Source organism: Toxorhynchites rutilus, chromosome 2 (genome assembly GCF_029784135.1).
Source record: "Toxorhynchites rutilus septentrionalis strain SRP chromosome 2, ASM2978413v1, whole genome shotgun sequence".
Lineage (NCBI taxonomy): Eukaryota > Metazoa > Arthropoda > Insecta > Diptera > Culicidae > Toxorhynchites > Toxorhynchites rutilus.
The window spans coordinates 177,435,634-177,459,347 of NC_073745.1; the positions used below are offsets into that span (position 1 = coordinate 177,435,634).

The 23,714-nt window shown below is 38.9% G+C and overlaps 1 protein-coding gene across 2 annotated transcripts in view; it reads left to right on the plus strand.

The window, feature by feature from the left end:
* LOC129771828 (muscle calcium channel subunit alpha-1) overlaps window positions 1-23,714 on the plus strand; it is a 156,508-nt gene that overhangs the window by 36,736 nt on the left and 96,058 nt on the right. The window contains exons 8-16 of one of the 2 annotated variants that reach the window (XM_055775899.1): window positions 1,553-1,778; window positions 1,853-2,063; window positions 2,138-2,258; window positions 2,957-3,167; window positions 3,283-3,368; window positions 9,716-9,845; window positions 13,924-14,220; window positions 14,275-14,362; window positions 14,591-14,698. In XM_055775899.1, coding sequence (XP_055631874.1) covers window positions 1,553-1,778; window positions 1,853-2,063; window positions 2,138-2,258; window positions 2,957-3,167; window positions 3,283-3,368; window positions 9,716-9,845; window positions 13,924-14,220; window positions 14,275-14,362; window positions 14,591-14,698 — 1,478 coding nt within the window. The remainder of the gene's footprint in view (window positions 1-1,552; window positions 1,779-1,852; window positions 2,064-2,137; window positions 2,259-2,956; window positions 3,168-3,282; window positions 3,369-9,715; window positions 9,846-13,923; window positions 14,221-14,274; window positions 14,363-14,590; window positions 14,699-23,714) is intronic. The other variant, XM_055775897.1, reaches the window with a different exon arrangement.

Sequence of the window (23,714 nt, forward strand, 5' to 3'; positions counted from 1 at the left end):
GTTTTTTATAAAAAGTTATTTCTATGTTACAGAAAATATTACTATTGTCTATAAAACAGGAACCACAATTTTTGGAAAGGATAGATTTGCGGAACTTTTTCCCAAAAATGGTCATCTGCCTCTCGTGTGGAAACCCGAACGTTGAGAGGGCTTATCCATTAATAACGATTTTTTATGAAAATATGTGGGAGGAAATGATTTTATTATGTATAAATTTAAAGATGCTTCACTTTGGAAAGCTAGCATCAATAAAAATGTTGAGCTAGTTAATTGAACGAGTTCGAAATTCTCATTCCCTTTATCTAGAAGACAAAGAAAGTCGGAAGAAAGAAGCTTTTGCGTCAAAAGAATCAAATTTAACCCTTTCCCGTACAACATCGAGTTTCACTCGTGAGTACTTAAATAACATTGGGCGCTAGAACGCTCAGCAGGAAATCACTTGATGTGTGACGTATTAAATAATACGAGAAGGGGTTAATGAAACGGCTACAGGAAGCATAAGCGAAATCTCTGAAGGTGAACGCAAAAATGGGAAACGCACAGAAGGGAGCCGAATGGTTGCAAGATTGCAAACATTTCTTTGAAATCGTCGATGAAACAGTCTCATGAAATTGATCTGAATCAAAATGAAAATGACTCAGGACGTTTCAGTACAACTGCAACCAACATCAGGCTGCTTGCTGAATACCAACAATCCCTAAAGATTTAATGCCTGTACCTCTGTTGCTATTTGGGTGTATGTTTTGCTTGATCTGGATCGACAGAATGAATCGTTTGTTTCAGGCCGAAACCCCTGAATTTACAATGCTACACCCAAACTAGCGTGTTGCAAGATTGATGGACAGCAGCAGGTGGTTGGACCAGATGGAGCAGGAACTAGTGAAAATAAGTACTCTGCAAATTTTAACATATTGCAGACCGCTCACGAGTTTCTCGTGTCTCGCGTTCCGTCTATTACGGATGGACCACGAAATAACCCGTGTTTTCTACACTTGATGGTTAAATCCTTGGTCTGCCTAGAATCTAACAAGGTCTACCGATGGTTCGCCATCGTTTCATCCACACTCATTCGTGGAATCCGAACAAATGAAGCGTACTAGTTTGCCCCAAAACGTGCAGTACTTAATATGTTAAGGACTAAAGCGGCGAATTTCATCTTGAAACTGGTACCGAAAAAGATGACACTTTGTTTACAGTGGGTGTTTATAAATTGTGAAATAAGAATTATTAAATCCACATGTTTAACATAAAGAGTATGTTCTAAATTCGTTTTCATCCTAGATGATGTTTGAGTTACCTATTTTCTAAAAATGATATTTACCCTAAGAATGCAAAAAAAATAATTTTACTTATACTTTTAAGACAAAAATAAATAAATAAATAAATAAATAAATAATAAATAAATAAATAAATAAATAAATAAATAAATAAATAAATAAATAAAATAAAACTGTTCTTGAGACTGTAGGGCGATATACAATTATAGAACAGAGAACTTAGCTTCATCAAGAATGAATAAAAAAATTAATCAAACTTGTATCGTTCATTTCAGAATACACCAATATGTTCTTCGTTGCGCTATTCACTATGGAGATGTTGCTTAAAATGTACAGTTTGGGATTTCAAGGATATTTTGTATCACTCTTCAATCGTTTCGACTGTTTTGTTGTTATCGGCAGTATAGGTGAGATGATTTTGACAAGTACCCAAATTATGCCGCCATTGGGTGTTTCGGTGCTGCGATGTGTTCGACTTCTACGTGTTTTCAAAGTTACTAAGTAAGATCTCAGATATTAATGATAAGAAGATGAAGATAAGTGTGAACACTGGAACATTTTTTTTCTGTTTACAGATACTGGCAATCTTTGTCGAATTTAGTAGCATCTTTACTGAATTCGATACAATCCATCGCTTCCCTATTGTTGCTACTGTTTTTATTCATCGTTATTTTTGCATTATTGGGAATGCAAGTATTTGGTGGAAAGTTCAACTTTAATAGTGAAGTAGATAAACCTAGGTCAAATTTCGACAGTTTCGTCCAAAGTCTATTGACCGTGTTCCAGGTGATGCTGTGATATTGTTATTGAAGAAGAATTGTATTCCATTATGATAATTGTATCTTTTTGTAACTCTACAGATTCTCACCGGTGAAGATTGGAATGCTGTAATGTATGATGGAATTCAAGCATACGGAGGCGTAGCGTCGATTGGAATACTAGCTAGCATTTATTTTATTATATTGTTCATATGTGGTAATTGTATCCTTTATAAATATTCACGTACAGAGAAAACTAATGGCTATGAGTTACATAGTGGTTTCAAGAATACAATACATAGCAATGTCGAGTCCCTTGAGGATATTCTGAATTGTAGCAACACGAAGTTGCGTGTTTTGTGTGGCACAATCGGTTTGTGCCACATACATCTGAATTCTCACTGATAATAGTATTCAAATTAACAAAGATGAATCTTATTCTGAATACATCCCAGCAAACATTAAATCGTATAACTTTTGCACATGCTAGGTCTCATATAAATTCGCATCAAATTACAATCGTGTAAAAAACGATTTTCTATATCATTGATGGATTAAGTCGTATATCGGTATAACTATCATCCTAGTCTTGCGATATGCAGTATTATATACGCACATTCCGTTCATTTTATATAGCATTGTCGGGTGAAATGGCATATCAGTGTAAAAAGCATCGTATATCGTTATATACGGCTTTATATGCGTATAAAAATGGCATATACGTATATTGCCTTCACTTTCGCGTGTATATGCCAATTATATGCATCATATATCATCCAAATGTTTCTTGGATGTATGTATATTACTTCCAATTATGACTATTCACACGATTTAATGTTTGCTGCGATGTTTTCATTTTGTCGTGCAGAACATACAACACAATCGTATAAACATTTCCTTGACTAAACTACGTGCGATTAGATATTCTGTTAAACGTTTTCTTGGCCATCGCTGTCGATAATTTAGCTGATGCGGATTCCTTGACAACTGTGGAGAAAGAAGATGGAGAAGGCGAAGAACAAGCTGAAGATGAAAATCAGCTTTCGCATGATGCAAACCCAGCTGGTATTGCCGATGACGGGTTCATGGAACATGATAAAGATAATCTTGATTCTGAAAATGATCTGAATATGTAAGTGTAATCTGCTGCTACCGAAATATCACGATGAATAGATGAATCATACTTCTAGATCTCGTTTTTTATCATGAAAACATGCACTTGTTCTGAAGTATATATTCATTTACAGGTCTGACGACTACGAACATAACGGATCAGAAATGAAAATAACTTCTCCAGATGATGATGAAGGATACGAAGATCAAGACCCACAAGGTATTTATGATGGGAATAATACGTTCCACAACTACGTTTGCTCGAACGAAAATGTTTTTTGCAAGGTTCGTACTTCAACACCGTTTGAAAACATTTGGGGAATTCAATACCATGTGATTAATGGCAACAGTATTGTACTATAGTACTATACTTTTGGCTGGGATAATTTCGTGATCCATCTCACATGTAATACATGTGCACTATCTGATGATATTGGAGGGGTCTGTGCGGAGGGGGCGGACTAAAATGCGATGAGGGCAATGCGTAGAACGATTGTACGCAACAATTTGCTCTCTCAAACGGCAATCTATTAGATCAAGCAGGAGTAAGAACAGAGGTACAGTGTCGCACAAAACATTAAGACCACTCTTCAAGCAAAACGGGAAGTGAAAAAACTTTAAGAAAAAATAAGCTAATCCAGTGTCTCAATCCATTTATGATAATTTATTTGCATTGTTCGAAAAAATTTATAACATCTGTAGTTAAAACAATGGGCATTAATTAAAAAATGCATTTTAAGCATACGTTTCAACTGAAATGACGCGACAAAAATTAAGACCGGTAGTAAAATTCATGGTTAAACAAGAAAATTCATTCCGTGAAAAGCTTCTAAGGTTAGTACTTAGTCGTATAATCTTTGTTACGCATCACTTCACGCACCCTGTTCGGTATGGATTCCAGTAGCTTCAGGCATGTAGTGACGGAATGGCGTACCAACAAGCTCGGATCCTATCCCACTGTTGCTGCTTATTCTTCGACTTCTCCGTGTCCACCGACCTTTTCACGATCTCCCATAAGTTCTTTATAGGGTTCAGATCCGGTGACTGCGCAGGCCACTCCATGACGTCGACTTTGTTATCCTGGAACTACTTTTTGACAGCCTTGGCGGTGTGCTTCGGCGTTATCTTGCATGAACTGCCATTCCAGAAGCATCTCCCACTCGGCGTATGACAGCATAACAGCGTAGAAGTACTGATCATGATCTTATCTACACAGTACAGGGGGCCAACCCCGTACCAGGAGAAGCATCCCAACAGCATAACAGAACCTCGCAACCCACAATTTCTTATTATTATAGTTATTCTTTTTCCGATTATCTTCCCTAAATAGAGTCACTCGCGTCACTCGTGGGGAGCCTCTCTTGCTATTGTTCCTGAGGCTCCTGTAGTGAAACCTTCTCCCGGACCGACTACGGACGAGGGGTGACGGCTACCTTTTATGAGCCCGGAATGACGGTAAAGAAAACGAATGTTCAGGGCTGTTCGTTAGAAGGGAATGACACATAGGTAAGGGGATTGGAATCTTGTACAGGGTTTTTCAACTTTAAATTCCGAAAGTAAATTGAAATAAAACACACTTAGAATTCGAATTTCGATGGAACTTTTATTTCAAATTAAAGTTTGGTTTATGCCATTATGTGTGAAATACAACATCATTCAAATGTCCACCTAGGGCTTCCTCGCACACCTTGATCCGGAACAGGTAATTTTCGATGACTTTTCGTCACATATGGGGCGGTATCTCGGTCATAACTTCACGAATGTTGTCTTTCAAATGTTCAAGAGTTTGCGGAGAGTTGGCATAGACACGGTCTTTCGCTTAGCCCCACAAAAAAAAAATCTAGCGGGTTCAAATCGCATGATCTAGACGACCAATTGGCATCACCAAAACGCGAAATTATGCGTCCCTCAAATTTCGTTCGCAATATGGCCATGTTCGGTCGTGTTGTGTGGCACGTGGAGCCGTCCTGCTGAAACCATATGTCATCCGTATCCATATCTTCAATTTGTGGCAAAAAAAATCGGTTAACATGCGGCCATAGCGCTCACCATTCACAGCTACCGTCTCGATGTCCTCATTTTCAAAGAAATACGGCCCGATGACTCCACCAGACCATAATGCGCACCAAACAGTGCCTTTGGGCGGTTGCAATGGCCTCTCAACAATCACGTGTGGGTTTCAAAATTCTGAGCCCCATATACGGAAATTTTGGGTGTTCACATAGCCACCGAGCTCGAAATGTGCCTCATCGCTGAAGAAAATTTGATGCGAAAATTCAGCATTTTGCTGCTGTTGTTCGTTCACCCATTCGACGTATGCCCGACACATTCCATGGTCACTACGCTCTAATTTTTGTACCAGTTGGACTTTATATGGATGTAGGTGCAAGTCCAAATGCAAAATTCGCCACAACGATGTGTTTGACAAGCCCAATTGCTGAGCACGCCGTGGAATCGAAACATTCGGGTCATCCTCCACAATGGCCGCAACAGCAGCAATATTTTCGGCCGAACGCACATTACGATGATGCACAGGTTTCACAATATCCGCTATCTTACAGCACACGGTACTTGCGGTCTGATTCTTTGATTTTCTGCGAGTAGGAGGGAAAGTCGGTCGCCTATCCAACTGGTCTTTGGTTCCTTGCTATACTGATTGTCCCTGGTACAGAGTCTCTTTCTGCGGTGTCTTTTCCGGTCTCCTGGCGTCCTCGACTATAGAAAATAATGAAAAGGCTCTCTGGTCGGACCTGACCAGCTGATGCTAACCACCGTGGCGTCCCCATCTAATTCAATTTCCCATTTACCTTTTCTTTTGAAATTTAATGTGTCAACGATGTTCACAATTAAACACAACGTGAACTTTTAACGATACCTAATAAACAAACAACACTTAACATTACTCAAACTACACATATTTAAATCAAAAACCTTCACTATACACGACGCGCACTTCTACTTCCGGAGACGGTCACTAACAGAAAGAAAGACCACATAAAACGGACAAAAAGGAACAATGCCGACAGACCGAGCACAATTATACCCTATCCCTTTGTGCGACGGTAGTCACCCTATTCATGGACGGGACCTTTCATTTACTCAAACCAGTCCATTGTTGAGTACGCGGAGTCCCTCAGATGAGTTTGTGCAGAGCTTATAATGACTCTGTTAATTGACAATTGGCTGATTTTGTTGTCAGCGGTTTTGATTTATTTCCGTGATGGCAGAGTCATCGCTTAAGGCTTAAAGGCGGATGTAACAACTGTGACATGTAAGCGCAGTCAATGGGGCGATGAACCCAAGTTTTTCCGTCCGAGCCGATGAAGTTCACCTTCGTCTCATCCGACCACAGTATATTTCACCACTGTTTTTCTTTCCGATCCAATCGAAGTGGTCTTTCGCGAACTTCATCCGCGTCTTCAGATGCTTCGGCGTCAGCATCGGGACCTTCCCGAGGCTTTTACCGCCTAATCCCTGCTCCACCAGACGCCGCTGAACTGTTCGGATACTCTCGAACAAGTTCAGTTCGTCTCGGATTTTTCCGAGACCTTGAAGGAATCTTTCTTGGAGAATCGCCATAAAGTAATCCTTCGCGGTCGTTTTCCTTGGGCGTCCAGTCGTTTTGGATGTTTTGCGGTTGTGGAGAGCATTGAACACGAAGGTTTTGGATCGTCCCAAGTACTCTGCAATTTCGCATTGGGTGCTGTCTACCTTGGACATTTTGCGGATGACCATTCGCTGTGTTTCCGTGCAATGCGCGCGACCCATTTTTCTTTGACTGCAACTAGAATTCGAGAGTTTAACCTTACATATTTCTTGTTTACATGATTAATACTGATCAGGATACGAAATACATGAAATACCACCGAGAAACAATAAATTTTCTTCAAAAATCGGTCGAACCAACACTCGAAACAGTCGAAACGAGGAACTGATCCTAATTTTTTTCGCGTCATTTTGTTTTTAAGTTCGCTCAAAACGCATTTTCTAATGAATGATTATTGTTTTAACTAAATATATTATAAATTTCTTCAAACAATGCAAATAAATTATTATAAATGGTTTGCAGCACAGGATTGAAATATTTTTTCACTGTAGTGACACTGTAGCTAGTCCCTAGGTACAACAGAGCTCGTGATCTATCGAGTCAAAGTTTAGTACAGTTGAGCAATTACTTCATGGGTAGGGCTCGTGAATCGTTAGTACCAGTGGAGTACGCAGTACAAGAAAGCTCTGTGTCAGAAGATCTAGCCAGATTAACAGCCATTACGCGATCTGGTCTTTTATTACTACGAAACGATCACAGCTTCGCGATAGTTTTCATTTAGTTGATGCTCAGAACATAAAAAAATCCTACAATAACGTCCGTGAAAGGCGCGAGGCGTCCGTGAATACTGATGGCGTATAAAGAAGGCTGCAAATAGGCAATATTATTTGATCAAGTTGTTGTGATCATGCGACCTTTTGAACTTCGCCAGCTGGAAGCTCGGCCGCTGACGGAAAACTCGACACACTGGTGCATCAATTGAGGGTTCGATCGAAATGGCTGAAACGTTACTGTTAGTCTGCAAAACGCCTAAAGAAAAATATTATTATATTGAGCGATTAAGAAAAAGCCTCCTAAAATCACATAAGCCACGAGAAGACGAGAGATAGAGTGAAGGTTTACCAGATATTAGCGATGTGATAAATTTCTGAGCTGGTATTCTAGGAGTCCCTAGAACAACATCATGAAGCGCAAATGTGGTTATGACGGAAAGAGGAAGTTGTGCTGAAACTGGAGAGATGCCGACTATCGTCGCGAAGAAACCGATGTACGCGAAGTCTTGCGGTACCTAAGAAATTAGGCAGCAACGGGCCTCTTTGAAATTCAAACATTTAACACAAAGCCGACGGTTCTTCCCAAGAAAAAAGCGAGATGTCACGGAGAAGGAAGGAGAAACATAGTCCCCAATTTTGACAGACATGCTTCGACCAGTCAAATAAGGAGATAACCAATCAAGCAGGTTGTTGTGAACGTCTAATCTAACATATTTAGCCAAAGCAATTTCGTGATTCATTTTATCGAATGCTGTAGAGAGGTCTGTGAATGTGCACCCGTGGCCGAGTGGTTAGCGTCCCACACTATCATGCCGGGTGTTCGGGTTAGATTCCCGTTCTGGTTGGGGGATTTTTCGTCAAAGAAAATTCTTCCGGCTTGCACTGTGGTCACGCGTATTCTAGAGCTTGCCACTTTAGAGTACAATCAAGGCGTGTTATTCGGCATAGAAATCTCAACCAAGTATTAATGAACGACGCTAGTTAATGAATACGTTGAGACGGCAAAAGTTCCACAGGGAACGTTAACGCCATTCAAGAAGAAGAAGAAGAGAGGTTTGTGTAAACAGCATCTACTTGATGGCCTTGTTCAATTTCACGGATGGTGAAAGAAGTGAACTGTACCGAATTGGTAGTCGTCGATAGCTTGGGTATGAAACCATGCTGGTCCACCGAAATGCAGTGAGCGAAGTTTTGGACCAATTTTTCGAGAATAATTACCTCGAGAAGCTTCGACGTAGCACTTGAAGGGGTCATTCCACGATAGTCCTTCTTCAAACTTTCATGTGAATAGGAAAAACGCGAGAAAAAAGCCCGCACGATTGTCCTACAATTCCAGGGCTGAAAAGCACAAGCATACAGATACGTGGTAAGGCACGAGGATCTTGTCTGATTGTTTTTCTTGTTCGTTGAATGTATTAAAGAGATCTGAATAAACAACGATTCACATACACAGTAACGTCGACATGTCTTCTCTTCGCATCGAATCCGGTGGAGACAAGAAGGTGAGGAGCCCAGCGAGCGAAATGGTTGTACCAGGTGGAAAACGACTTGGAAAGAATCGGTCTGCCTGGAGTTGGAGAACTGCAGCTATGGACTAAACGTTCTGGTATAAACGTTTACCTGGTGCACAAATTACGCAACGTGAAAAATTTTGATTTCGGACCCCTCCCTCTTAAGTAACACAATTCCTATCTCTTATTCACAGTGGGTAACATAACCTTGACTCTCCTCTCCATCCTCTTCACGCGTTATATAATTTGTACACTTTACCTTGCATGTCAGTTCTGAAACGTCAGTTCCGAAAATACGCGTGTTGACTTCCTAGTTTGGCAATTTTAGCGGTATTTAACTTAGCTTACACAAGAAGAGGCCGTTTTAGACCGCAATTTGATTTATTGAATCTGGGTCGTCTTCCCGATGATGTAAAAGATGTATATTTGGGCATGAGAAATGATTCCTTCGCTCGCAGAATCCTATTGGGGTATCGCAAACGCAGGTACAAAAATCGTATTGAAATTGCATAACATAACATTGAAATAAATTTGGATTGACGGCTTTCATTTACCTCAACGTAATTCATTCACGACACGAACAGTCAATGCAATGGTTGTGAGCCACAGGTTTAACGGGAATCGCACTTGCACTGGTTCAGTGCGAAAAAATCGTTCGGTCCAAACGAATCCAATGTTTCATAATATAAGCTGTGATTGTTAATATACAAAAGTAAAACTTTTTTTTACCCAACAGGTTTCACAGGTGAGACCTACGAACAACGTGCCACAGCGCGTCCTCGTCGCTTGTCGGAAATAAGTGTGAAGAAACCGAAGAAACAGATTCCACGAGCTGATGCGTTATTTTTATTTTCTTCTACGAACAGGTATTTTCACGGAGCATCCGAAATAGTGATCAAGATTGGTCTAACTATTTCGTGATGCTCCGGATCACAGATTATTAAAATATTATTGATTTTCTTTACAGATTTTAACTCACAGAATAGAGAATATAGTTCGGCTCGACCGCGTCGTTTGTCTGATCTCAATGTAGCTAATAAAATTATACCAATACCTGTGGGGTCATCATTTTTTATTCTCTCTCAAACAAACAGGTTATTTAAAATGCATTTGTACACTAGCATCCCCCTAACTGATTGAAATAGCGGCGGTTAAAATAGATGCTGTATCCTGTATTAACCTATATAACATTTTGGCATTATGTTTATTATTCGCTAAAGGCATGTAACCTTCAATTGGTAAACTCAAACTTGATTAGTATCTGTAGTCAACATCGATAACCGTGTAGAAACATCTCTTCCTCAATAACGTCTACTCCGTTATCGCGATACCACCGTTGCGTATTCTTCCGACCAAAACATAACGGGGCCTGGGTGTGGCCTGATGAACGGCAATACACGATTTTTCAGGTTTTCGTTGATGTATAGCTGTCCGTTTATACTGTTTGTCGTGATAAAAATCGGTGTTCTTGAACTCTAACAGCTGATTCCCTACCAGATCATCAGCTTACCGACAAATATGTCCACAAAACAATTTCATATTTCTTGGGAACATCTTCGCGACCCCTAGTTACATAAAGCTTCTGTTCCGGAAGCTGTTTGAAGGTCAATTTGACATATGTGTCATCGTCCATAAGAATGCATCCGTTGAATTTGGCCGGCACCTGGTCAAACAACTTTCGGGCCCGCGTTTTTTCCGTAACTGTACTGCTAGCAACACCAGGGTTTTTGGACACAGCCATGCACTGGTTTGACATTGAAAGCCTTGATAACATTCTGACGCGGTTTCGGACCACTGTACCACTCTAACAGCTGATTCCCTACCAGATCATCAGCTTACCGACAAATATGTCCACAAAACAATTTCATATTTCTTGGGAACATCTTCGCGACCCCTAGTTACATAAAGCTTCTGTTCCGGAAGCTGTTTGAAGGTCAATTTGACATATGTGTCATCGTCCATAAGAATGCATCCGTTGAATTTGGCCGGCACCTGGTCAAACAACTTTCGGGCCCGCGTTTTTTCCGTAACTGTACTGCTAGCAACACCAGGGTTTTTGGACACAGCCATGCACTGGTTTGACATTGAAAGCCTTGATAACATTCTGACGCGGTTTCGGACCACTGTACCACTCTAACAGCTGATTCCCTACCAGATCATCAGCTTACCGACAAATATGTCCACAAAACAATTTCATATTTCTTAGGAACATCTTCGCGACCCCTAGTTACATAAAGCTTCTGTTCCGGAAGCTGTTTGAAGGTCAATTTGACATATGTGTCATCGTCCATAAGAATGCATCCGTTGAATTTGGCCGGCACCTGGTCAAACAACTTTCGGGCCCGCGTTTTTTCCGTAACTGTACTGCTAGCAACACCAGGGTTTTTGGACACAGCCATGCACTGGTTTGACATTGAAAGCCTTGATAACATTCTGACGCGGTTTCGGACCACTGTACTGTCTTGATTGAGCCTTCCACGAAACAAACAAACGTTCCTCGAAGCGATTTAGCATTGCACAAATGGCGTTCCTTGCACTCCCTTGCGATCTTTGTAGCCAAACATGTCGAGTTTTCATGAATTCTGTGAAGAATTTTTCATCTTCTTTCTTCTTCCATCACCAATATAATATTCCCTCACCAATATACGAAAACAACAATTTTTTTCTAAAATCGATTTTCACAGTATTTCAGAAGAAAGACCGCTGTGAAAGATTTCAAAACCGATCACGGCGAGTGCTGTACTGAAAAAAACATAACTTCACCAACCATGATGGAATTTCATAGCTGTGAGCTGTGAGCTGTATTTCCATGGGAAAATATTCTTTGTTACGTTACTACACTATCACCCACATTCCGGGATTCGATCAAATTTCGCAGATTCAATCGAAATTGACTCTTGCATTTCGATGGATATGTTTAAATGTGGCAACTTCGTCGTGACGCCAAACAAACGTCAAAATAATTCATCTGCATTTGTGAATCAATTTACTCTCTATCAGACGAGCAGACGGAGGCTGTTTTAAATTATTGAAAATTAAATGAAAATTATTAAATGTTATGAATACGCAGTCCTGACTTTTACTAAACTATTCTTCTATAAATTTTTCGCTAAAGCTTCGTCATTATAATATAAAATCTTTTTCAGACACAATTTCCGTCCAATTTTGTCACCGCTTGCAGAAAATATGTCTTTGAATTCAAGAGATCGAAGCCTGGATAATTATAGGCTGATTCTAGGATGAAATTTTGGCTATGATTGTAGAAAATCTGAACGAATGATTCATGCCCTTAACAAAAAAGCTTGAAACCGAAATATCTCTCGTCAACTTACTGTCAACTCACTAGATTTAGTCAAAACTTAACGGACTTAATACACGGTAGAATACATGTCCTGCTTATCGTACTCGTCCTGCCAGTCTTAGTAAAATTATCTACATTTTTCTCATTTATTCTAATAATATGAAGTGTGTGCTCATCGCAAGGTCGTGTTCTATGGGCAAACCAACTCTTGTATCGATTGTTGTATGTGTAGTATGCATCACATGATTTTGTAAGATGCAAAAAGACACCATAAAAATATACAATACTGTATTTTTTTATATCAAACTTGCAGAGACTTCAAAATTTTTATCACATTTGCAAAAATAAAATTATTTTAAACTGAATGACCAATTGTCTATAAAATTTTCATTTAATATGTTATCCATCAATCATTTTTGAATAAAAAATGGTCAGTTTGGTTCAAGGTTAGATCATTTAGAAATGGGACTTTCGTATGCGTGTATTTTTTACAATTCTTTCAAAAGAAACTGAAACATATGATGCATTAGCGCACACGTTTTTCGGTCACGGTCTTGGCTATCCGATTCCTCAAATTTTACAGCTGACTAATGTCGCTCACATCATCTTCAGCTTCATGATCTTCCTATACTTCTGTATTGATTTTCAGGATTTGTTTCGCCGGCACCTGGATCTCGGATTCTGGCTACTGTTTGTTGTTGAGGGCTTCGGTTGGATAGTCCACTCGCTCGGTAACATTTGTAACCCTCTCTGAGATGTATTCGCCGCACAGCGGTCAGCTTTCAGTGCTTTTCGTCTAATTATAATCCGAAATGTTAGGATCAGCCTTGACGTGCTGAATGACCTTCCATAGCAGTTGACGCTCAAACTCGGTTTGCACTTTGCGGGCGAATGTTTCATTGTACTTCTTGATTACTCGCGCCAAAATACTTTAAGTCTTATCCAGCAGTTTTGTTAGTTACCGAGATGTTCTTTGAAAATCAACATTTCTTCGCCCAAATTTCTCGAATAAGAATGACTCTTCTTCGACGAGTTATTATATTCGATAATTTACTATTCGCCTTCGACTGTTTTGTACCGTAAACTATTTCGCCTGACTGGAATTAATTAAATTTTTTTCCAGAATGTTGAGTGTCTGAAATCATGTAAGAAGTATTCGAAGTTTTCCGTATTACTAATGAAACCCTTACCGAAGATCCTACTAATGAGAATCAAAATTAAAAGTGCAATTGATTTACTTGCATGATAAATGTGACAACTTACCTAGTATTAAAAAAAAAATTCTTTAAAACCATATATGGAAGAATGAATGTATCAATAACCCTCCAACGATTATAAGTTTTATTCGGTACTTGTTGTGCTACAATTTTTTTGATATATTTTGTTATAAAAGTTAATGATTAATAAATTGGCTCATCGATGTAGGATATACATCAGATACAGTATAATGATTAGTTTTTTAAAGTTTGGTGAATTAAGTAGTTCGTTGTCATCTTCCCCAGGATTTGTGTTTATTATTTTTTGAAACATAATAAACAATTACTTATGAACGTTAGAGGGTTCAAACGAAATTTAAAACAATATAACATTACGGATTTTTGAAGTTATTCTAACTCAATTCCTTTATGCTTCCATATTTTCAGATTTCGGGTGTTCTGCCATTGGCTGTGCAACCACAGTACATTTGGAAATATCATACTTGTTTGCATTATGTTTTCATCCGCTATGTTGGCTGCTGAGGACCCTTTGAATGCAAACTCGGAACGCAATCAAATTTTGAACTATTTCGATTATTTTTTTACTTCAGTTTTCACTATCGAGCTGCTATTAAAATTGGTTTCCTATGGATTTTTGCTCCATGATGGTGCATTTTGCCGATCGGCTTTCAATCTACTGGATTTATTAGTCGTCTGCGTATCTTTGATCTCTATGTTTTTCAGGTAAATTACTCAAAATATTCAATCCATCAAAAAATAATTTATTATTGTTTGTAGTTCTGGTGCTATCTCTGTTATCAAAATTCTTCGAGTCTTGAGAGTGTTGAGGCCTCTACGTGCTATTAATCGTGCTAAAGGCTTGAAGGTAAGCATTACCCTTCCATAACTCTTTTTGTATTCATGTAAATGAGATAATTCATTCAAATTTTGGCAAAGTGCAGGGGTTGATCATTGTTCACAAATCACGCGTAATTAACATCAAACCTATTCTGTATAATAAAATTATTATTTTACTGCAATGTGATGAACGGTCGAAAAGACTCATAAGAAAAGAGAAACTAGTTATTTCATATTAATTTCTTTCATTTCTCAGCATGTAGTTCAATGTGTAATAGTAGCAGTTAAGACAATCGGAAATATTGTTCTTGTGACTTGCCTACTACAGTTTATGTTTGCGGTGATAGGAGTTCAATTGTACAAGGTAGGAAGTCACTGGTTTAAGGCGTAAAATGTTTGGGTTTTTGTGTTATTTTATATGGTGGAAACTGTTTTTTTCTTTTCGTTTTAATATTAATCTAAATGCTAAATCAACATTTATATCTAAAAATTAACAATTTCCAAGGAACAAGCTTACCAACAAACAACATATAAAAGTTTGTTCCCTCAAATTTCGAGTGAACGTTTTATCATTTATGATAAACCACGCAATAATTCTGTTGATCTGAGGTGAAAAGGGAAACAAACATTTACAGTGCATCCAGCTCTAAAAAATAAACATACATACGATCAACGAAAAGCATATAGCATGCGTTATTTCAGATTATTCGACTTATCATACATATGACCATACCCACAAACTTCTTTCAAATCATATCAGTCAAACTCAGTTAGATTCCAAAGGCAACGGCAAATGCAATGGATGTGGCATTCGAATCATAAGAATCATTGGAAGAAACTCCCCCTAAACCACTGAAAGTTTTTATTTATCGTCTAAAAAGACGTTGACCTTTTCTATAATATTTTCAACAATAAAAATCTTAAGTTTGTTTTTCAACCCTTCACAATCAAGACAAATTTACGAGAATTTTTCGAAATTTTTGTAGGTAATATGAATTTGTTTCATCAATCTCGTACAACTTTTGGTTGTAAGAACGATAATTTGATGGAGTCGTATGATTTCGTAAATCATTCGAATGACTTTAGCAAAAACATTTCGCAAGAACCAATTTCGCGTCAGAAAAATTCGCTCATTCGAAAACAAGCATTACAGAAATTCTACTGATTTTTTGCCTCCACGCTATGTATTCATAGTATCAGAAACGTTATTTTCTGGATATTATGTAAAGTTTCTCACCACTCTTATCTTCAATGTTCGGTATTTTGATATAATACGTTTTTAAGAAAAATTAATTTTAATATTTAAAATAATTTTTTTTCACCGAACTGCTATCTGAGACGAGTTGGCATGAAATTCGTCCAATACCAATGCCCCACCTTGGCTTACATGAACCGACGTGATCTTTAGCAAAACTCAAACGTCTTCCGATGTGAGATGGTGTAAAGATTAGGAGCCCTCTTTATGTAAGGACTTTTTACCGAAACTCGACGAATTGTCTCCCGGGAAACATTTAAATTCAAAGATTGCTTTATTTTCTTAAATGATCTTAAGGTATTCGAAGCTGTTCTAATTATTTCCCGCTTCTCCCGATCAGAGAGCTTCTATTTACGTGTAGCTCTCTACTTTTACCGTATTATTGAAGATACGCCAAATAATTGAGCACTACTTGATGGGATCGTCAAATCTGACGAGCAATTTCTCTGATACCAACATTTTCTTGATGAAATGTATCGATTTATCTCTCTTCCATTTTTCAGATTTATTGATCAAAACAACTAAAACAACGGAAAATAAAACATGTCTTATACAAACTTGACACCTGCCAATACAAATACATTTGTTTACGCTATGCGCTTGCACACAGATATATGAAAATCATGCAGTGTGTGGAAGTCACCAATATCAATACACTAGAATATAAATTGAAGCATTGTTTATTTACAACCACATAAAGCAGCAAAAGCAGCTGGTCTTATAGAAGTTGGAAAGAGTGTAGCGTAGATTTATTGCTGCTTTGATTGTGCGTTATTAATTCGATTAGGCGATTTAAACAAATATTGGTTGGTCTAGGAATCGGTTAGACCCACTTCTTTCAATGCAAAGTGGTGACATGCCTGATGTTTGTTATTGCGAATGAGAATGGTGCTTGTTTTGATTTTGTCGTCATCTCTTCATATTCTGGGTCACTCGTCTGTGAAGTCAACCGTGATCTACCTTGAAGCGAGGTGTCGATATACTTTTTCATTTTTTACTAAGCCTTGTTGTTTCTTCCTGTTTTTCTTTTCTTTCATTTGTTTTGACAGAGCGTTCAATCTGACATATTCCGATAGCAACATTGTGTCGCTGAAATTAATTTTAGAAGAAAGAGAAGGAATCCGTAAATCTTCTGGTAATTGATACTGACCAAATTGAGGTTCTGCTGATTACAAATCGCTTGTTTATGATTATGGCTGCGTTATTACAGCCATGCGTATTCCTGCCTTTTGTGTGGATATTCAAAGTAAGCAGATATTCTGGCAGTTAATATTCGTTCATACTCGTTAGACAAGTTATCGACATGTTCTTTTATGGTATCGATGTGTTGTTGTCTTTCAGTTGAATCATTCGGCTATCTTTGGATGTACGACGGTGACATCTCTAGCTTAGAAGACGAACTTCTCTTGTTTTAATCCCTTCCCGTACGATTTAATTTTCAAAAGAGCGGACCAAATGCGAACGCTTCGATGGGTAACGCATCGAGTAATTTCAGTACTCTGCTGAGCGTCTTAGCGCCTTGTGCTATACAAGCGCATCACGAGAGAGACTCGATATTGTACGTTTTAGCACAATCATCATTTCATATCGAGTGAGACTCGATTTTTTTTATCCCAACAGTTTATTTTATTAGGCTCATTTAGCAATCATTTCATATCGAGTGAGACTCGATTTTTTTTTATCCCAACAGTTTATTTTATTGGGCTCATTTAGCAATTCAGCTGTAACACAGCCGAATTCATTCGTGTACATTTTTTATCTTAAGATAATTTTTGTTGTATATTACACTGTTACCATTTTGAGGCGTAAGAGTATCGCTATTCTATCGATGCACAACACATGTCGCCTTTTTTCGGCGTAAGAATATTGCTATTGTTCGAATGTTCACAGTTGGTACTGTTGATATGAGGCTTCCTTTGTTGCGTTATCAATAGTGCCAATTACCGATGCAGCAGACCGAAAATGTGAGCGGTAAGGGTCTGGGATTACCGAAACATGATGATTGTTGCGTGGACATAGTAGCTAGAATAACACACTAAGATGGTCAGTTGAGGAGCCGTGAGTTATGAGCTCATGATCGTTCTCTTAGTAGCGGACACGTAGCCAATTAGGCTACGAAGACCCCGAAGGCAGCAGTGAGACTCGATGTTGTACGTGAAAGGGTTAATCACATATACCATTCGTGACCACACACTGGGATCTCTCAGATTCTAGCCTAGAAATAATTTACATCATTGATGTCTGGCAAACCATCACTCGAAACGCGACGTTTTGCGAAGTGATAATTTTGCCGTTCGGATAGTATGGCGGCTCCCGGACCAGCCGAGGGCCATCCTCGGGTAATCGCATTTTTATGATTGTCTGTGAAACTACATAATTCACGAGGGCGGTCCGATAAGTACTTAGCCTCATCGCCCGATGGTGTCAGTATCGCAAGAGAGATTAATTATCGTGTATTACATTCTTGAATCGGACTCGTAGTTTTGTTTTGAACGTGTGTAGGAGCGGGCGTGTCCGCGGATTTTAGAAAAATGGAAAAAAATGGAAATTCCGCCGTTGCTAAGGCCAAATTGGACGAATTGCAGTACGAACTGCTGCCCCATCCATAGTATTCTCAAAATTTGGCCCCGTGCGACTTTTTTTGTTTCTAAACTTGAAAAAGTCACTCGCCGGGCAGAAATTTGAGTCGAATGAGGAGGTCATCGCCGCCACGAAGGCCTACTTTGCAGACCTCGAAAAAACGTATTTTTCAGATGGATTAAAGAAGTTGGAGCATTGCTGGATTAAGTGTATCGAGCTAAAAGGAGACTATGTTGAGAAATATATCGCCACTTTTCCAATTTTTTTAATTTTGTAGGCTAAGTACTTATCGGACTGCCCTCGTAGACGTGAATACTATTTTAATGGTAGAAAGCAGATGTGCGGGTATTCCTATCCTATCAGCAATAAAGTTGAATTTGACAAATTTATGTCGCTAACATGGAAAACAAACAGTCTCTAGCTAACTGCGATGCTCGAGTGAGTGGCACAGGCTGGTTCTTCTAGCCTTCTGATCGTTTCTCAAACAGCAAACGATTCAACAAGAGATTGCTTGATTATTATCAGGATTCAATTACTAGACTCTAACAGTTGCAAATCAAGGCGCTGGTACTATATTGAGTGCAGAATATTACGATTATTGAAATAAGTTTCAAGAAGCTTTTAATGAACATTTCTATATCAACATGTCAAAAGGGCCTATCTTCTATGATCGATTCTCTTCATCGACTTTCTATTTCGATAACGGCCTTTTAAATAGACTTTGCTCCAGTTTCGCCATGTAGTTTAATAAACAAGGTTCCCTTTCACACTCTTTATCGTCGAACACATCAGGAAATGCTGTTACTGTTGAGTTATTAATGAAAGAGAATGTAGATGAAGAGAATCGATCAATGAAGATGGGCCCTTTTGACATGTTGATCTAGATTTAAAATATCACCTGGCAAATGCAAAAAGCGAGAAACAGTTGTTTTTCAAACAGTTTTTTTTTCTGCTGAAGTGTATGTAAACAAATTTATTCATTACGTCATTAAACCTTCCCTTTCTGGTGTCACCAAACACAGCGTCACTCAGTCTTCCCACGATTTTATGAGGTTGTAAATAACGAGATAAATCCACATTTCATTACCAGTAACGCCATGATGCTATGAGTTTCTCTTGTATCGCGTAAAAGTACCTACAAAATGTGAGATCGCAAGCTCATACTCATGATGGATATATTTTTTTATTGGCTAGTTCGTGTTTTGCTACTATATGATCCATTTTTAAATAGATTCGAAAAAGCGTAGGCAATGACTTTCACAATTTATTATTCTGTTTTTGTTCAATAAATCAAACTGTAATATCATAACATTGTTTATTCTGTTTCTAAAGAGGTATACAAATTGTAAGAATAAATATTCCGTACATTATTATCATTTTCATGATGTTCTAATTCTCTTTTAATTTTTTATGTTTCTGTTGGTTTATTTCCTTTCATAACCTTAAAATTTAATTTCATTCATCATCTTTCAATTTTAAAATATAATAATCATTCTTACTTTTCAAAACGCATATGGTTTCTATGTTACTTTAAATTTTAAAGCATCCACAGTTTAAAAAATGAGCGCATTCTTGAAGTCTTGAAGATAAACTAATTGTCTTAGAGTAACATACGATCGAGTTTAAAAAAAGCTTGAACACGTAAATTTCATACACCAAAGTACCTTTTTCATAGTCCTTGTGGTAAATTTGCTGGCTCGTGGGCTCAGTAGTAACGATAGTTTCACATTCAGTACACAACTGCAGATTGATTGACAGGCAAGAAAAAAGCAAGTAGAATTCCGGCCAACCGAGATATAAAATTTCTGCCTTGGAATTTGGTTGAAACGCCAAAAGCTGTTTCCAGCTCATGTGTGTTGCCGTAGCTTTGGTAGATGGTATAGCCACCTTGAAATGATCGCACTATCGAATTTTCCCAGGCTCTCAATATTTCAGAAATAACTCGGGTACTCGCAAGAAAGTTGAGAGACTCGAATTTCCTATTCCGAGTTTTCAATCTCTAGTCCGTGTCCTTGCTTGGGTCCAGTTCGTCCTGTCCAGGCCATCCTGCCTCGAACTTCTTTGTGAATTTTCTTGTGCCTTTCATTTTTATGGATGGCTTGCAGGTCCTGCACCAACCACTCGTGTCGCCGGACGATCATCGTGAACAGCTCGTGCTGTTTAGAGTCCCACGCTGGCATGAGAACAATTGTCAGCCACTTCTGACATGGGGAACGACGGACCGTACCGTGAGCGATTTCAAAGGCGATGAATATGTGTTACGTAGATACTTGATAATCGGTCACTTTGGGAGGATATTCCGCAGAGTAAAAATCTGGTCCGACTTCGGACAACCCGGCATGAATAACCCCATAGAAATCCTCCAACTAATATTAATAAACGAAGAAAGAAGACCGGATTATACGGTTGCTTTCGCAACCCAGAATATCACCTTTTGACGTAGAACTACGTCTTTCAGGAAGGGTGCCAAATCAGAAAACAGGTCACGTTTTTATGAAATAAAGTTAACGTTAAAACTATTTTTACATCGAACGATTTTTTTCCAATTCATTTATTTGTATAGCTCAATCGCATGAGCTTTACGGAGCCGCTAATTCATTATTTGTTTATACTGAATCTCAACTTAAATCTATGTTTAGTAGGTTTCGACCGATTACTCGCGGTTTACTCGAGGTTAGAGGGGCGACAATTTTTGTGGGACGGGTCAGGTTAGGGATATTGATATAAGGTGTCGTTGTCTCAACCGAAAGCTGCCGCACGCACTGTAGCATTGTACATAATGACCAGGGATAGCATCTGGTGTTCGATTATCTGTCGAGGGTGGGCGACGGTGAGATAAGGGGACAAGACAAACAAATTAATAACGAAAAAGAAAAAAAATACAAAAACATTAAATTCTTATACTAGATCGTTTTTTTATTTATTTACACCGTCTTCGACTAGTCGTACAGACTGTAATTTGCTTATACCTATGATAGACATTTTATCCTATTTCTAAAAGCGTTCTTAGTCAAGTTTAAATCATACACATCACAAATAAGATTGAATTGGCGGAGGCAAGAATCGAACGGATTGTTGTAGCCGTAGTTTGTTCTGTGGTATGGTATTGCAAAGAAAGGCGAGTTCCGGAAACGTCTGGGAGGTATGTTGAGCGGGATCTGTGCAAGCAATTTTACAGCATATATATCAACTGCATATAGCAGATGTCGCGAGTTCCCAACACGTCTCTAACAGGAACATAGGGTTGTCTTCCCTGGGCCCTATGGGCATTCAAAAGGTACTCTCTGGCTACGTAGTTATCCGTACATTGCCAAACTGCGTGATCGATGTCATCGGAACCGTTTCCACACTGACAAATCACAGCGAACGAATTGTGATGATTTTCATACCAATCAAATCGGAAAATCCCTAAGATTCGTTTGATATGCTATACATTACCATTCACTAATCCCTAATAAGTTTAAATTAATGAAAACTGGAAGCATTCCCATTTTCCCATACATTTGTTCTGCCAACGTGTGTGCTTACCTTCCCGTACCATCAAAATCGAGCAACTAATACATTCGTTTGTGCCTTGGTATAAATAAGCCATCCGCAATTTGAAACCACACCACTTCTCGTCTGGTAGTCATCGGAGCAGCATCGTTGCTGGCGAGCGTCGAGTAGTATGGAGTAGAGTTTCTTTCCACAAGGGCCTTCCTCAGGGCTTGAGATGAAGGAACTGAAAAGTTTAAAACCAAATATGAAATAGAACGGAATGGAACCACAGTTACGAGCGAGCTATCAAGCAGGTGAAAATTTAATGTCTTGTGAGTAATCGATTAGAGTTTCTTTGATATTACTTGATGAGACATGTGCGAAAACGATCGTTTTCTTCACACTATATCGCAAAATTATTGATTTTCGTGCGAGGAGTGAGGGAGGGAGATAAAAGAAATGAGTGCCATTGTGGAAGCCATTTGTGGAGTTACAAACGAAGAAATGGCGAAACACAAACGGAGGATCTACTGCAGTAAATTTGTGGTCAAACATAGAAAAAGCTGATCGCCAATGCCACGAAAATTCTCAAGAACATACTGATATGCTTGACATTCAGGAAAAATTTGGTCCTTTGAATTATCATTTGTAGTTTTTTTTCATCGCCTTCCGAAATTATCATTTAGTTTTAAAATTGGCCCTGTTTTTGCATACGAGAATCGAAACGCGGAATTTCACGCAGCAGCATAATAAAACAAACACATTGCTTATTGCACGATTCTCGAAAATAATCGTCAAGAAAACAAATGCATCAAAGACAATCGCTCAGAAAAAAAGTGTAATGTCACACGTAGGCTAGAAACATTCTGACGCAAAAACGGTCTGTGATACTGTGCGCGAATATACGAGTTGTTAAACGAAAACAGAAACGAATTATGAGAAGAAAAGATAAGTGTTTGACCTGTATGGAAACTGAGTCAAAAGTTCATTTACATGACGAAAAATGACAACACTGGGCAATTTAAATTACTTTTGGTCTACTTATCAAAATCTGCTCATCAAATTAAAATACATTGGATTGGCCAATTGCCTGTGGTGCATGGCATGCCGTTATTTGAAAATAAAAGTCGGTGTGGTCTTAGCCGACCTCAAAAAGGTGGTCCTAACCCGATTCTCTGTTTTTGCCTCGTAATGTAAAATTTTGTATTTTTCATTTTCTGAATAAATTCCGGAAACTTTTTGATCAAGGTGGTATTCTACAACTGATTGGAATATAAAAGTTGTAAGAAGGTTTGCTGTTTTTTCTCGAAGCAATGGAGTGGACGAAAATCATCATGCTGACCAATTCGAACTATCAAGCATGGTCGTTTTCCGTGAAAGCGTTGCTGCGGAGCGAGCAGCTCTGGAAGCACGTGGAATCAGCAACTCCCCCGGAACCGACGCCGTTCACCTGAAATGACGGCGACGAGAAAACGCTGTCCACGATCCAACTGATGGTTGATGCGAGCCAATACGGACTGACTCAAAGGAGGCTTACCTTGCGTTTGCTTGGACCGGAGTCGTTCAATCCTCTGACAACGGCTTTGGAAGCGCGGAACGAAAATGAACTCACCCTAGAGCTTGCGAAGGTGAAATTGTTTGACGAAACAGAAACGATCCAGTTCCGACGAACAAGTGTTACGGATGAGCGGAAAAAGTACGTCCCAGAAAAATGTCTGCTATCATTGCGGTAAGTCGTGACATCAAAAGCGAGACTTCAAGGCCTTTCTGACGGAAAACAGCGGTAAAGCAGTGCAGAAGAAAGAGAAGGCCAAAGCCAAAACAATGCGCGGAAATGACTCAAAGTCATTTGGTGTGGTCAGGTAGGCATGATGCGAATGCATGGGTGATCGATTCAGAAATCGCCAATAAGATCCGTGAGTATGTAAAGTTTACTGAAACCCAAATCGGCCGGAAACCGAAGATCATCCGTGCAGACAGAAGTGGCGAGTTTGACAGTAATGACCTCGGAAGTTCTATGCAGCTGAAGAAATCAAATCTGGATTCACTGCTCGATACTCTCCACAGC